The 15417-nt window shown below is 41.9% G+C and overlaps 1 protein-coding gene across 2 annotated transcripts in view; it reads left to right on the top strand.

Moving 5' to 3' along the window:
• The window catches only part of ipo11 (importin 11), a 105345-nt gene that overhangs the window by 32810 nt on the left and 57118 nt on the right, over positions 1–15417 (top strand). For both annotated transcript variants that reach the window (XM_076098964.1, XM_076098963.1), the window contains exons 14-16: positions 90–137; positions 2359–2464; positions 12461–12587. In XM_076098964.1, coding sequence (XP_075955079.1) covers positions 90–137; positions 2359–2464; positions 12461–12587 — 281 coding nt within the window. The remainder of the gene's footprint in view (positions 1–89; positions 138–2358; positions 2465–12460; positions 12588–15417) is intronic.

Here is a 15417-nt window from a genome sequence, read left to right as displayed (position 1 = left end):
TACAGATCGTTACCATTGACAAACATTTGGGCTGCATGCACGTTACGATAATCCATAAAGTAACCCAGATTATGTGTCCGTCTTTGCAGGCCCAACCAATGTGGACGACTCGGCTCAGCTGCTGATGAAGGATTCCGGTGAGTCGAAGCATTCCGGGTGTATTTAATGGCTGATTTGGACTCGTAAGAAGAGTCTGATTCTGCTAAAATTACTATTTTATCTGAAACACCAAATGTGAATGTTATTAAAATTCTCCAACCACTATCCCAAACAATTTTAAACAACAAATGGAGATGATTAAATTGAGATTTGAATAAAGAGAGCCACGGGACGCATACCAATCATTTCAGACTAAGATATAAAGTCTGAATCACGTACCAATTCTTTTTCCTTTTTTGGTTGCATTTTCATAATGTAATCCATTCTTGCTATACTGCTTTCTATCATGACCGTGGACATCTTGTTTCCCCCTCCCGTTCCTCTGTCTCACACCCTCTCTGCTTCCTGTTAGTATTTATAACTCGGTGGCAGGTCAGGGCTGCCTCTCTGGTGGTTTTATGGCATACGCAACTAAATCACGGGCAGTTGGGATTGCCCGCTATTGGGGCCTCTGTTAAAGCCGGATGTGTTGATGAACCTGCAGACGTCACTGGATGATGAAGCTGTGCTGTGGCAGCAGCAGTGATATATAATTCTGACTGTGAGAGCTAAAGCTGGTTGAAGTGCCAGAGTGCCACTTAATAACAGCAGGTGCTGATTTGTTAATTCGTCAATAATTATAATGGTGCTAGTTCACTTACAGACTAGGACCTTAATTATTCTGCTGTAAATAGCGGGTTCAGCCGAACGTAGAACTGAGCGTGCTTCAATGAGCTGAAGACCGTAACAACCACATTAAGCCAACCTATATATGCTGTAAAGACATTTGTCATATATAATAGACAGTGCTACGTGACGGCCATATTTGCTAAAAGACTAAAACAAGACAACCTGCTTTTTATACCCTTTTTATAGATGACAAATGCTGCTAACTGGCGTTCAACCAAGGATAAACATCCATGAGGTGTTTACATATTTTTTGTATCTCTGGTATTTGTCCCACATTTGTCATTTTAATGCTGCACTGACAGCAGAACTAACTTCCTCTTTCTAAGATATTGAACATTAGAACGAAGTAAGTATATTTCAGTCTGAGAGCTCCTTTTGGACGACTACAATCGAAAGCGTAGGAACATCTCATTTGGAGGAGCCAGAATATTATAGGATATTTTCTCCTCTCTTCCCTCCTTCTCTCAGAATTCATTACTTTTAAAGATGAAATAAAAATAGTAACAGGAAGCATCTCTTCCACTTGTATGGCCTCTGTCCCTTTATCTGTCTATCTTATTGTTCTCATACTGTCATCCGTTTTCTGATCTCATCTTTTATTTTTCTCCATGGCCTCTACATTTACTGTTACATCTACACGCACACAGATACAAATGCACACAAAGCACGTCATGGACCTTTACCTCATTTTACAAAGTCTCACACGCACATAATCTATAATGTATAACCGTCATTATAATATAGAAATGTATGCATGGTATCATAATTGATGGCTGAACTGTATAGAAGTAGCCCCGAGGTAACAGGAGCCTATCAGGGTCTCTGGGGTGGACTGCCGTGTTTGCACGATAAGACCTGATGGTTCACCCTCATTCAAACGAAGGCTTTTGAATGACACGGCAACTCCTTTTTACTCTATAAGGCTCAATTTAAACACCTTTCATGGCTTACACTTTATATTTGCCGCCTTCATCCCTTTCCTATCATTTCAACTCTTCGTACTTTCATGCAAAGTTTAGCTGTTCAGCTCCCAGCTATACATGAAGCAATACAGTCCAACATTCGGCTATTTGATCAATGCAATGTTTTAGCTCTTGGCATCAAGCATTGCAGTTCAGTGTCGGCTTTTCAGCGACCAACAATCCTACAGCAATTTCATTTTTTAATTGCATTTTTGCAGTTGAACCCACATAAAATGATCACACTTTAAATATTGAAATGAGACCTTTCAAGTGCTGCATTGTGTGCTTAAAAGCATCAGACTCAAACATGAAGGTCCTGTTGGGACAAAATGCAGAGATTTCCTTTAAGCCAATAACATGATGAATTATGTTTTAGTGTTCTGCAGCTCATTTTGGAACCATAAGCCATCTTTTTTTTAACAGTTATTGTACATCTTTTTTTAATCTCTCCCTCATCTGCTCATATTCTGTTTGTTTACTGCACTTTTTAGAAGTTCAGTGCTACTGTGGATACTGTGACTAAATGATGGTAATGTTGTGACTCTTGTTGTGGTTGTTTTGTCCTCAGTATACAACGCAGTGGGGCTGGCAGCTTATGAGCTTTTTGACAACGTCGACTTTGACCAGTGGTTCAAGAATCAGCTTCTTGGGGAGCTGCAAGTCGGCCATCACAGGTAGCGTGTCAGCATTTCTTCTGAAACGTTCACACATTTTGATTTTAAATGGACTTACATAGCGCCTTTCTAGTCATCCGACCACTCAAAGCGATTTACGCTTCATGTCAACATTCGCCCATTCATACACACAACAATACACGGATGGCATTGACTGCCATACAAGGTGCCAAACTGCTCATCAGGACTCACACACCGATGGCACCGTCCTCTGGGCCAATTTGGGGTTCAGTATGTTGCCCAAGGGCACTTCAACATGCGGACTGGAGGAGCCGGCGTTCGATCATCGATTAGTTCCTCCACCTGAGCCTTAGCCGCCCCTCAGCATCTTTCATTTCATTTCCTACCATGATATTTTATCTTCACAAACTAAGGAATCATAAAACTTTTACTCAAAATCAGATACCAGCTCGAGGTGGGAGAGACACGGACCGAATACGCTTCTTAAGCTTTTTAATATTGTTTTTCATGCCAAGACTGTCACGTTGTAAATAATAACCTTATCTGAGTCTCAACAAAAATGTAATGTGATAGCCTTCCCTAAGGAAGGTTTGTATTGTAAGGTTATTGATTTGAGTTGAACTGTTCAGGTGTTCTTTATTTCCTGTGGCCACTTGGTATGCGGTATGAATTTTAAACGCATCGTCCTTAGGAAGGTGATGACTCTTTAGGCCATCGCATTTTGCCTTACTAATGTTATTGAGGCAATACTGGTGAGACCTGAGCCAGCCAGGCAGTTCTTTTTTTTAAACGGCTGTTTGTTTAACTGTATGCGCGCTCACGTTCAGACATTAGTGGCGTCTGATGCATTGCTTAGGTAACACATTCCTGTCAGTGTAACTCAGGCTAATTGACTATTCACTTCTGTCCAGCTATTGATTACCGTCAGCAGCACAGTCAATGCATGCCAAAAGGCTCGTAAGTAGCCCACTGATGCTTGGAGTCGATGTCCGTTATGGTCACATTAACAACTGCTGCTTATACTTAACCAATCACTCCAGCAGCAGTCAAACGTACGTAGCGCCGACGTATCAGCATCAGCATCATAACGGGCTAATTAAACGTAAAGAACTGTAGTACAAAGTCTACAAACCTCATCACGGGTGTAAAGACAGTCGGGTCAGTAAGAATAAAGAGTGAGCTGACGGATGACCGCGTCTCAAAATGATGGGAAAGAGGGAGAGTTGCCAGAGTTGGAGGTGTTGACAGCGATATGGAGAACAAAGAAGTGCCCTGCTGCCCTGCTCACGCATACGCCAAGACGATCAAAACAAAAAGCCCAGCAGCACTCTAAAGGTTGGCCACTCAGGTTACTGCTGACGTCAGTGCGGCTCTACTCTCACACAGTGCAGGTGCGAATGTCGCCTCCACTTTGTACCTGGTTCCTTTTGGCTTTGGCCTTTTTCAAGTTCGCTTCACCTCCAAACTCATGTTTTCCTCTTTGATATTCGAAAATGTTGATATAGTTGATTTTATGTGTTTGAACAAACTGAGCTCATCGAGTCACCGTGACGAGGAATGTGTCAGTAAGGCCTCCACTTAAAGTACAGAAATAAAACCAAAGGAGCAAATGGCACAAACACCACCTCTGTTGCTTTCTCTACTCACGCATGCATTTATTTATTCTGCTCCCCCAATAACAAATGGAAATGAATAGAGAGCTTAACAAATGGACAGTGAAGCAATACTCACAATAAAAACAAAACAACTGTTGACTCAGACTCGAGATCCTATTTTTCCTGCAATTTCTCTTCTTCTGCTGCTCAAAAATCGCAAATTCACACATTTTGTATTAATTCTAATTCCATAGCTTAACTAGCAAAGCAGTGTAAACATGGAAGCACAGTCCTGAAGATGTCTTCCCACTAAAGAGCCTACTGTCAAAAGTGATCACAAATGTAGTTGTGTAGTTATAATGCACTTGCTGTGTTGATGGCAGTAGGGGGATGCCATCAGATGCAACAGTCTGGCTCCAGGCAGCCAGTGGCTAAACAGTTAATAGATTTTTTTGCAAGATAAACACATTGTTGGCTTTAGTCTCCCCATTGCAATTCATTAAAAGATAACTCAATCCTTATCCATTAACTGCCAAATAATGTATTTTAAAACAACAGAGAGGTCCTTGTGTGATAACCTATTGCTTGGTGCTAAGAGGATTGTCTGTCTTTAGGTTGGTTGTATAAATGACAGGAGATAAACCTTTCAACTCCCATTGATTGCTCTGCTGTGGGCTGATGAATCAGGCCGTGTTTCTCATACAGACCCGAGATGTTCAGTCTTTTCAAGAGGCCTCTGCAGTGGGAATGTAGATTGAACATGGCTTATTATTCAGTGTTGGAGATGATGAGTGGAGTTTCTTTATTCCGTGGCAATCGGAGGCTTGTGTTTTCATGTATGCGTGTGTGTGTGTGTGTAGGCATACATATGTTCGCCTTTTGCGCGCCTGTCATCACGCTGTCAGTATGTCATCGTGTTTAACATCCTGTCACGATTCAATTTCTCATTCTCAACTCTCAGTGGAATGCCTTAGTCACAAGAATATACTTCTTCAGACATTTGACCCCAAATTATGATCCCTACTGGTCAGATATATGATGCCGTAAAGAATTCTGACATCACTCGATCAATGTCCGTGAAGGGAACCCAATCATGCAGAGAATAAACTGAAGGAGATCATCAGCGGGGATTTATGTGTTGCTGTTATTGATCTCGACACAGCTCAAGTGTCTGTGTGTAAAAGGCACCTTTACCCATGTAACAAATTAACCAGCGAGCTCCCATCCAGCCCAACATGTCGTCCAGCCTGGTTCCTCACAAACACCATGTTTCCAGCCCATATGCTGACATCCATTCACATACAAACTAAAACCATTTGTAGGCTCTGCAGCTCTATTTGATTTGTTGGGAAACTGAACTACACATATATGTATATACGGTGTATTCACCTTGTGACCACGGCGTTACAAATCCCTGTTCCATTCTACGATGGAAAGATCAGTCCCAGTTTGTGGCAGTGACTCACCATAGGTCCTATATAGTCCTTTGTGTCCAAGCTGACCATGCAGACATCACTGCTTTAGGTTTATATGTGGAGAGTCTTTTTTAAAATTATTTTTACTGATACTGCTTTCAAGTTCATTCCAAAGGTGTTCTGGTGGATTGCTATCAGGGATTTGTGGGTATCAGGCCTTTTAAGTGTTATATTGTAGACTTGTGATGGCCTGTGCCAGCTGACTTATCCCTATTTTGAAGTGTTTTGTGCTCTGGTACATTCAGGGAAATGTCACAATGTGCAGTCTTCAAATCGTCTTTCCTGGCACAAAAACGATAATCCTCTTTTTACAATTTTTTTCTGTATGTTCGATAACGTTTTAAATTCCAAATGAAATCACATTTACTCGTCCCTTTTTGAGTCAATGCATTGTATTTTTTTTAAATGCATTTTTTCCCAGATGAATGTATTGTATTCATGTTTGTGAGTCGTATAAAAAGGAGACTTAAGCACTTGCGCGTTGTTGTTCAAAGTCTGTCGCTCTCATGTTGAGTAGGCTGCTGTCTGGCTCAGCGACGAAACACTGACGTTACTATTCTATACAGTATTTGATCAGCTGTATCAAAATAATCTGTATAGATGCATACCTGATGGTATTCAGTTGAATTAATTCAAAACGGAGGGGGGGGGGGCTCCATCGGGAAACCAAAAAGTGTATATTCTTTTCCTCAAAGGAGAACAGAGGACGATTGATCTACAGAGCAGATATGTATGCTGTCGCACATATGTGTAAAAAACAAAAATGTAGTTGCTGTTTCATGTACCTATTATTATTATTATTATTATTATGATGATGATGATGATGATGCAACATATACTGTATGCAAATAGCTCTGGCCCACATTTTTGTGCAGGTAGGGTTTATTATTGTGTACAAACACAAGCGGTCAACGGAGCAAATTAAAGTCTTTCTCGATGGTTAGTTTTGGCTTCCTCGCATAATAACAACTTTATTATAATAACTTTTTTTCTAAAGCACCTTTCAAAACAGAAAAAATATTATGTAACAGATGAAATAATTAAGAAAAAGCCGAACCGTAAAAAGTGAGCTCAGGTTAGCGATTCCGGAGCTCACTGCAATCCGGCTGGAGACCGAGTCAACCCACGTGACCGGTCCTGAAACACGGGCCCCCGTCTCGTTTACCATGCTCTGTGGGTGGGACTAACCCTAACCCATCACCATTCATTTCCATACAAGCAATGTGTTAATGTGATTAAATTGCTCATTAGGGCAACGAATTGTTAAAGTGCACCAGGTTGATGCATACGGCTCTAAAACGTAGGCTACAAAATGTTCTTTCTAAATGCACCATGTTTCCAAAGTCACTGAGTAAATAATCGTACAATAATAAAATGATAGTGTTCTTATATCTAATGTGGCCCACAAGTCCCCTAAAGGCGAGTACAAAAGAACCGTGTGCTGGTCGGTGCACTGAACCAGACGGAGCTTTTCAGACTTGATCGGTGATTATCCAAGGGTGTTTGTTTTCATTCTACCTCTGTCATCTTGTTCTTAAAGTCATGCCAGTCTGCCTTCATCTCATATAGTTCTGCAACACCGTGAAGCGTGAAGCGACGTGGCTGTAATATTTCCCCCCGACTTGGCAATATCTCCCGAGAAGCAGAAGGACGGTAATTATATTGGCATCTGCCAGAAGCCACATTCAAAGCAGATTTTCTGGCCGACACCCTCGCCTGGTGCACATTTGTCGCTGTGACCAGAGTATTCTCAGATCCCGCTGCCTCGCCCGCCGTCCTCGGCCCTCTGGGCATCGGCTGTTGGAGCGTTTAATACAGCTCCCTCGTTCAGACGTTTGATTTACATCATACAGAACAATAAAATATCTAACATTCACAACAAGAGAGGTACCATTTTGGGGGGGGGGGGGGATAACTAAAAGTAAAGTTGTTAAGAGGATACCAGTGGCATTAGAGCAGCTTAATTAATGTTGTCCTCACCGTCTCTGGGGTTTGAACTGCACCCACCTGTTCTCACACCTGCAGGATTGTCTGCTGCTTGCCTCTCGGTGTCTGTCAGTGATCACGCTGGTTCCCTCTGGTAGGGTGTCATGTAATGTCTCCGCTCAGCAGTCTATCTCCATCAAAAATCCTGCAATATTAGCACGGGTAGCAAATTGACTGTGTTCCCATTCGTCTTTACACGGGATAATACAGTTCTAGAGTTATTAAGATAGCAGTTTTATGATTTTCTTTTTGTAGTTTAAAATGTCTCGCAAATTGTTCCATTTTCGGCTAATAAATGACTTCACTGCAAACGCGCATCACAGCTCTTCATGCCTCTCTGCCGCCTTGGGGAGAAAAATAACCAAAATATAGAAGTGAAGCATCATCTGCCGCGGGTCTTGTTGAACCTGTAGGCCGTCCCGCCCCCACGTGGACCGCAGAAAACCTGTCGGACAATTCGTCTGCCGGGGACTCGTGCGCCTCTAAATGGGGAGCCAGGTGCACTACAGGACATCAATCGTCTGTGGGGGTCCTGTGTTGACAGGCTGATTGATGTCCAGGTGTCCTTCCTTCTGTCCTTAAGGGTAGAGGCGGCACACTTGACTGATTTAAACGGTCTTTGATCAGTGTGATGCAGTTTAGAGTCAAGGTAAGGAGTTCTTAGCAACATCGACCCGTGCCTGCTCGGTTCCTGAATAGTAAACCTACCGTTTACAGCACGGCCACCGAGTTTGCCTTCTGAACGCGACCAAAACTACACAGAAAAATGAAGTGATAAGGAGAGGTCGCAGGTGAGAGTGTGAGATGGAAAGAGACGGGCCAACAAACTGTCTGTGTGAATGTCTGGAGTGTGTTAAAGAGGGAATGGGAGATAGAGGCAGTCGTGTGTGTGGGAGATGGAGAAAGCACTACGTCACATTGTGTCCTCTGGACACACTCTACTTAGAAGGTGTGTGCGTGCGTGTGTGTGTGTGTGTGTGTGTGTGTGTGTTTCTGAATTTGAACACAATAATCAGATTTCTCTCTCAATTTCAAAACTCTAAATCCTTAGGCTCAGGAACTATTTTTAATGATGTTTAAAAGTGAGATCAGAATGAATTAAACAGGCAATCACCCTCTGCTTCACGTCAGGTGGTTCTTAGCCTCCACGTCATCCATTACAATCATGAAGCGTACTACTTGAGTATTATTCCTAACTGCACAAGTACACGCTGTGTGTGTGTTTACTTATTTGCTTGCTGGTTCAGTCATCATTTCCCCTCTGCGCTCCGATAGTTTCATTGAGCCCTGCAGAAGTCTGTCTGTGTCACTTGATATGAAGCAGCAACAGCCTAAATATTAATAACCGTATCTGTCAGCACAACTATTGTGTGTGACTTAACACCTGTGGCTGAGCCTCAGGCCGTCAGTAAGCTCCTTTTTATTAACAAAAATAAAATTGGCTCACTGACTACACAAACATCTGTGCGCACACTTGGATTTGAAATCGCTGTCAATCTTTTCCTCCTTTCTGTACCTCAACCAAAGCATTTGTCGTACCTGTGATGAGTCATCGTGTCTGAGAGCGGAGAGATGACCGCAAGTCCTTTTTTGAGCACACATACACATTTACGCATTACAAAAAAACCCACTCCTACACACACCCCATTAGTATCACTCATACTGACGTCCCAGAATAGCTCGAATGAGCTTTTTGTGTCACCCAGACTGACGGCCAGATACAGTGTGCGTTCAATCATTCTACTGACATAAATGACGACAGTCAGCCTTATTCCAGCATAAAGGGCTTTCAAACACGCTGGCATTTCGTCATTGCCTTTTGTGACTTGACCTTTTGTGCGGAGTTTGGTTAGAAAAGTCACTCCCTCCCCTGGGTGATCAATAGATGCTGTAAAATGACTCTGTGTGTCTTAAACTCCATTTCCCCTCATTGCTAGTATTTGCCACTGGGGATGTTTTTTTTTTTTTTTGCTGGCTTTATACTCTAAACATAATTGAGTTTGGCATGTTCACACAGGTCAGATGTGAGCAAAATGAACCACCACATTGGGCTTTCGATGCTGCCGTGCTTTATTGGCGAGCTGAATGAACACAGCTGGGTTCATGACCCCCCCCCCCCCCAATCTTGCAGTTGTACCAGTTTCAGTGTAACTCTGTTTACTTCTGTTCCTCTTGTATCTGCTCCCATTGCACCTCGCAAGGTCTTTCACCTGGTGTTGACACCATTAAGCAAATAGACTTCAAGTCCCAGAGAGTATACCGACATTTGCTCGCAAAAAAAAAGACTACACAAAAGTCCTTAGAGCAGCACTGCACCACCTTTTTTTTTTATTTGCTCATGGATGTTAGCTTAGACAGTGTGTCTTCATATCCTCTGTCTGAGAACTGTTTAACTTATCCACATTCACATTCACATGACATTTAAACATTCTTGTTACCACAGACACAAATAACCATACTATTTGTGCTAGACTGGTTTCATCACCGGCACGTGGATTTTGCAATACCGTAATTACTGTGGTAAACACACGTTTTGGTTTTAGCACACACCTATGCTGTGTTCAAAGAACGAGCGACACAGCAACATTCTCCAAGTCCTTTTTCAATGGAAGCCGGTGACTGACATGAAGCTAACAACTGATGCCAGGCACAAATCAAAGTTTTTAGAGCACCTGTGGTGTGTTGAAGCGTCAACCAATCCTGTTTTTGTTTCACCCTGCTCCATTCTGTTCCCAGTTGCCATTTAACAACATAACTACATCAACCAGCGCTTGAGCAACAGTTCAAAGCCGGCTCACCGACGAAGTAGCTGCCCACACTTTGCTGTTTTGTCGCTCGTAGTGTGAACACAGCGTTAGACTCGAATCATTTCAAGCTACTTATTTTACAACACAATGCCCTAAAAAACCTAAATGCCTGCAGAGCAGAAGCGAAGGAACAATGTGTCTGCCTCTTTAAGGTTAATGTGAAACTGGGATCCTGCTTTGGATTGAGTTCGTATTTGTCCACATGGATTTGCCCCGTGTTTGCCAGGAAGATGAGTGTGTGAAGGTACGGAGGAGGAAGCAGCTTTCGTGTGAATGAGTCGTGTCTCACCTTTGACTGAGTGCCCCTGTCCACCTGCCTGTCCATCTGCCTTTCTATCCTCTTCTTCCACTTTGCCAGCTGTACCGTCCCCAGCTGAAAAGATAGTTTGTATTTGTTAGTCACAGACATGCACACACTCACACCACTCCATTATACTGCAGGCAGAGTTGGGAAAACTAATCCTTTAGTCACTTCAACAGATGCATTGAATGAAGGATAATCAGCACACGGATTACAATGTTGTTTGGAATAAGGCTGACTGTCGCCATTTATCAAGTCTGAACATACTTGCCAATAGTTGTTCCCTGCGCTATGTATAAAAATAACATTTTATTTGTTGCCTTTGAGAATACACCAAAATGCACGAGCGTCCTGTAGTAGTAATCTGTAATTAGATTTATTTATTCTCGTCACTGACTTGTTATCCGAGTGTCAGTATTTAGTTGCCAAGCTGTTGTTTGGAACCTGGACATAGAGAGAGCTTTGGGAACGTGCCCATTGTCCACTGGCACTGCCGGAGCTGCTCAGTCATGTTGGAACCATCCTATGTTGCTGCCTCCATAAAAGCTTATAGAAAATCGAATGTGTCTGCCGTTGTTTTCCTATAAAAGTAATTGGATGATGGTTTATTCTCCTCGCATGGTCCGCTGCTTCTGAGCAGTTTAACCCCCGAGTGTCCAAGTGCTATCTTGTGCTTTTAAGAAGATGAGAAATCAAGTCCAAGTGGTATTCAGCTTAATGGTGTCAGTAAAGGTAATCGACAGGCCAAGGTCTAGTTCTCCAAATGCCTTTTGGCAAAGGTTTGTTTGAAAGGTATTGGGAAACCAATTAACCAAACGAGACACAAAAACATGCTTTTGTGCTTTGATTATACAAACAAACCGTTATTTTTCTTTCCTTGCACGGCCACGCACACACACACGCACACGCACACACACACGCACACACACAGAGTTGTTTCCCATCTCCAAGTCCTGAGTCATGCTGTTGTTCCGCATCTTCTGGACGGTGGCCCAGACTGGTCTCTGGTTCCCTGTGGATATTTGACAAGCATCCCCCCCCCCACAATCCTTTACCTTTCCTTCTCTCCTTTCCTTCCACCCTCCATCAGCTCTCCTCTGTCAAGCCGATCCCCAGATACGAACAAAGGCAAATGCAGAGGGACGTTCCTTGTTTGCCCGATACAGCTGTTGAAAAACCATCAGTTCCCAAACGTGCAGTGCCCCACATTTGGGACATGCATGGCGTTTTAATTCCTATCACTCACCACTCAGCCCCAGTGGATTTTTGAGCATCCTAGTTTTTGAACTAGGCTGATTACGTTATTTAATTTTTCTGTCACAGGTCGCCATTTCCACCGGGCTTTGCTGACATGCATTCATTTAAACAAACAAACACAAAACAAACTCAATCTTCAAAAACACTTTCTTCACCGAGTTCTTCTTCTCTGTTTGTCCCTTAGGGACGTGTTTTGGGTCAGCTCTCTGTGTAAACTATCTCTACCTCTCTGCAGACTCTAATCTAACCCACACACACAGTTCAGTGTGAATGTGTATGCCACCATATTAGTCTTGAAATTGGATATGTGGAATAAAAGGACAGCGATATGGCTCTCTCCCTCAGGGCACAAATTACACTGCAGTCTCCAACCAAAACATGAGCAACTGCTGAAAGCAATTTCTGAATGAGCCAAAAGCAATGGCCGATTTCATCATTTGAATAGCTGGCCCAGTTGTTTTTAATGGATCCATAAGTACTGTAGCCACATTGTGGAGATAAAAGCAGAGAGCCAGCTGGCTCATTTCTCTAAAGTATTGCAATGCAGAGAATAATTTAGATCAAGGATTTCTCTGCAACCAGAACTAACTCCTCTTCCCTTCCTTCTTCTTCAGATACAAGTTTATTCGCCGACGAGTCATCTGGCTAATAGGACAGTGGATCTCTGTCAAGTTCAAGTCTGACCTTCGACCTTTACTCTACGAGGTCATCCTGAGCCTCATGCAGGATCCCGACTTGGTGGTAAGGCAGCTACAGGCAACTGTCAGTGTCTCTTTTTTTTTTTAGGCAAACTGCTTATTATGGCTGGAGGAGCAGCTTCCCCCAGAAAACATTTGATTGGTAATGACTGAGTGAAAGTGCACCGTCAGCGACACGAACACAGTTCTCAGCTTAACAACTTGGGATCACGGCTATTATGCTGCCGACGTTCTCCAAACAAAGTCAAACATAGTTAGTCGGGGATTGCGGAAAGGTTTTGCCATCAGATGTGTCAACATACTATTTTGTATTTTCTTTGTTCTCTTTTACGGAGACGATTTATTTGAATAGTTTTGATTAAATAAGCTAAACTTTTTATTTACTCATAAACATTTCTATTCAGCCTTGGCCTTGATGAACTGGTGTGTGATCCTATTTGTGGAAACGTGGGTATTATTATAGCCTCGTCATCCTCCATTCAAATTGCATTTCGCCATCCTTGGGTGTCGCGCCTCATGAGCCATGCACTTGATTGATGTGTTTTCTTTTAACAGAATTTGCATGAAGGAATGTGGAAAAATCCCATGCATTATTTACAATGCAGTTCAAAATAATCTCACCATTAGATTGAACCGTTATGAGGAGCTGGGTTCAATCGCTCTGCGTCTGACTGCCTCTCTTACCTCAGACTCCATCTTTGTGTGGAGGAGCTTTTAGGTGCGTCTTTGGTCGCATTCCTCTTTGTTGTAATGCACATAGAATGTGATCATAATGTAATTAAGATTATAATGTAATCAAGATGATCATACACATATGGCAGAGCCCACTCAAACACCGTTCTCTGATCTTATTTATGTGATGGATGGAAGCATCCTAATATTAATTAATAATAATTGTATGTCTCCAGTTATGGAATGTATGATGCATCATCCATTCTGGGTACTTTGTTTAAATTAAGGGTACAGGAGCACACATAGTGACACTAACGATGTATAGATGGGTCTGTAGCACCCTCATTTTCATTTCACAGCCAATTGCACTGAAATGGAGCCCGACGCCACGGGTCACATTTTATTACTTTGGCTTTATCTTAAAATGATTTGCAGGCAGCTACAGTGGAATTAAACTTGTGTATGTAGCATTATATTCAATTAGCCAGGTATCGTAGGAATTGCACATTCAGTGGCTCATTTGTAAGTTCTTCTTTATCAAACTTACATGTCACATTGGTCTCCAGCATATGATTTTAATTTTATTGCATTTAAATGTGGGCAAAAACTGTATATTCTTCATTGGGTTTCCTTTTCCCCCCCGAGTGAAGCCACACGCATATGGAGATTATTCCATAAGACCAATTATTTCCGTTACTACTGCAACCGTGGTCTTAGTTTGAGCAGCTCACCAAAGAATAAAGTGACATCAATTTATTTCATCAATATATTTATTTATATTAGTGATGCAATTGTTAAAAAAAAAAGAAAAAAAAGTCATAGACTAAACAACATAGACAACACTGTCATCATAAACAAAAAAATGGACTAACCAACATCAACATTGTCAGCATCCTCATCAAAGAATAGCACCAATATCTCTACTACTACTACTAGTACTACTACTACAACAGAGTACAGAGTACTACTCTTACAGTTTCAATGGTCTTTCTTCACACACGCTCGCTGTTAGATCACAGACCAGCTTATCAATCTCGTCGTGGCTCCTGATCAATATTGTCCGGTTCAATTAGAACCTCTTGGGCAGAATGAATTATTGATCATAAACTTTGAATGGGCTAATGGAAAACAAACTGCCCTCTATCTATCAGTCCCATTGGTTATCAATATCTCTATTGCTCTTCTATAGCCTTCTTGTTCAGATGGAAAGTGTTCCCCCCCCCCCAAGGTATCCGTTATAATTATCTGACATTTCAGTTTCTGTCCCTCAGTGAAAGCAGAAATCGACCAGAGAAACTGAAGAGTGGTAGTTTTATTGAAAATGGTCAATTGACTGCGTGTGGGCGAAATGATTTTCGGTTGCGCTTTAAGTGACCTGAATCACATCATTTAATGACAAAAAGTTGTTTAAACTGTTTCCTTTGATTTCCTGAAAACGACACTTATTGAATGAGAACTCTCTTAATTAAGGATGTGCTTCTTTGTGGCAAAGAGAACTCTTAATCCCTGACTCTACGGCAGCTCGCCTGACTTCTTCAATACATTTTTCTTCTCTTGTAACTGCCCCAGCCCCGTGTTTTGCACATTTATTAAAGATTAGTTTGTTCCATGAATTTATCTTAAACTAAATATCCCTAATTTAAAACATGTCATTAAAGATACTAACCGGCTGCCTCCAGAAAGATAATATCAGAGTTTGGTGCCTTAATGACGAAAGCTTGATCGCCTGGCGTCCATTTAGGGGTCTTAAACAACACTTATGTTTGTAGGGAGTTATGAGCTGTGTAACACTACTCCTGTTCCTTAAATGTGATTAGTGGAGTCTTTAAATGAACCCGTTAGTGGCTAAACTAAATGTATTGTGCTCTTTCTTCCTGAGGAGTCTGCAGCGTTTTGTGTTAATTCAAGTCTAATGACGGTATGTTTTGCAAGGCGGAGGATGAATTGAAGGTACAATCCAGATTTTTAAATTAAAAAAAAAAAAGTTTCGATAGGTTTGTTTTTAGAAATGGTTTAGTTTTTGGTGTTTTTCTTTATTTACAGTTTATTATCAAAGATACTTTTGATAAATGTAGATAAGAGGTTTGTATGCGAGATGGATCATTGGCATCCATCAATGACATTCATGAGCCCAAGCATAGATCACAGATGCCAGTTGCTTGCAGCCTTCTATTGTGTCGGTTTTTCTATCCTCATTTCCG

This window comes from Anarhichas minor, unplaced genomic scaffold (genome assembly GCF_050575085.1).
Source record: "Anarhichas minor isolate MPS153535 unplaced genomic scaffold, ASM5057508v1 ptg000025l, whole genome shotgun sequence".
In the NCBI taxonomy this organism is placed as follows: domain Eukaryota; kingdom Metazoa; phylum Chordata; class Actinopteri; order Perciformes; family Anarhichadidae; genus Anarhichas; species Anarhichas minor.
Note: the sequence above shows the minus strand (reverse complement) of the source record. Positions and strands in the feature narration are given on the sequence as shown.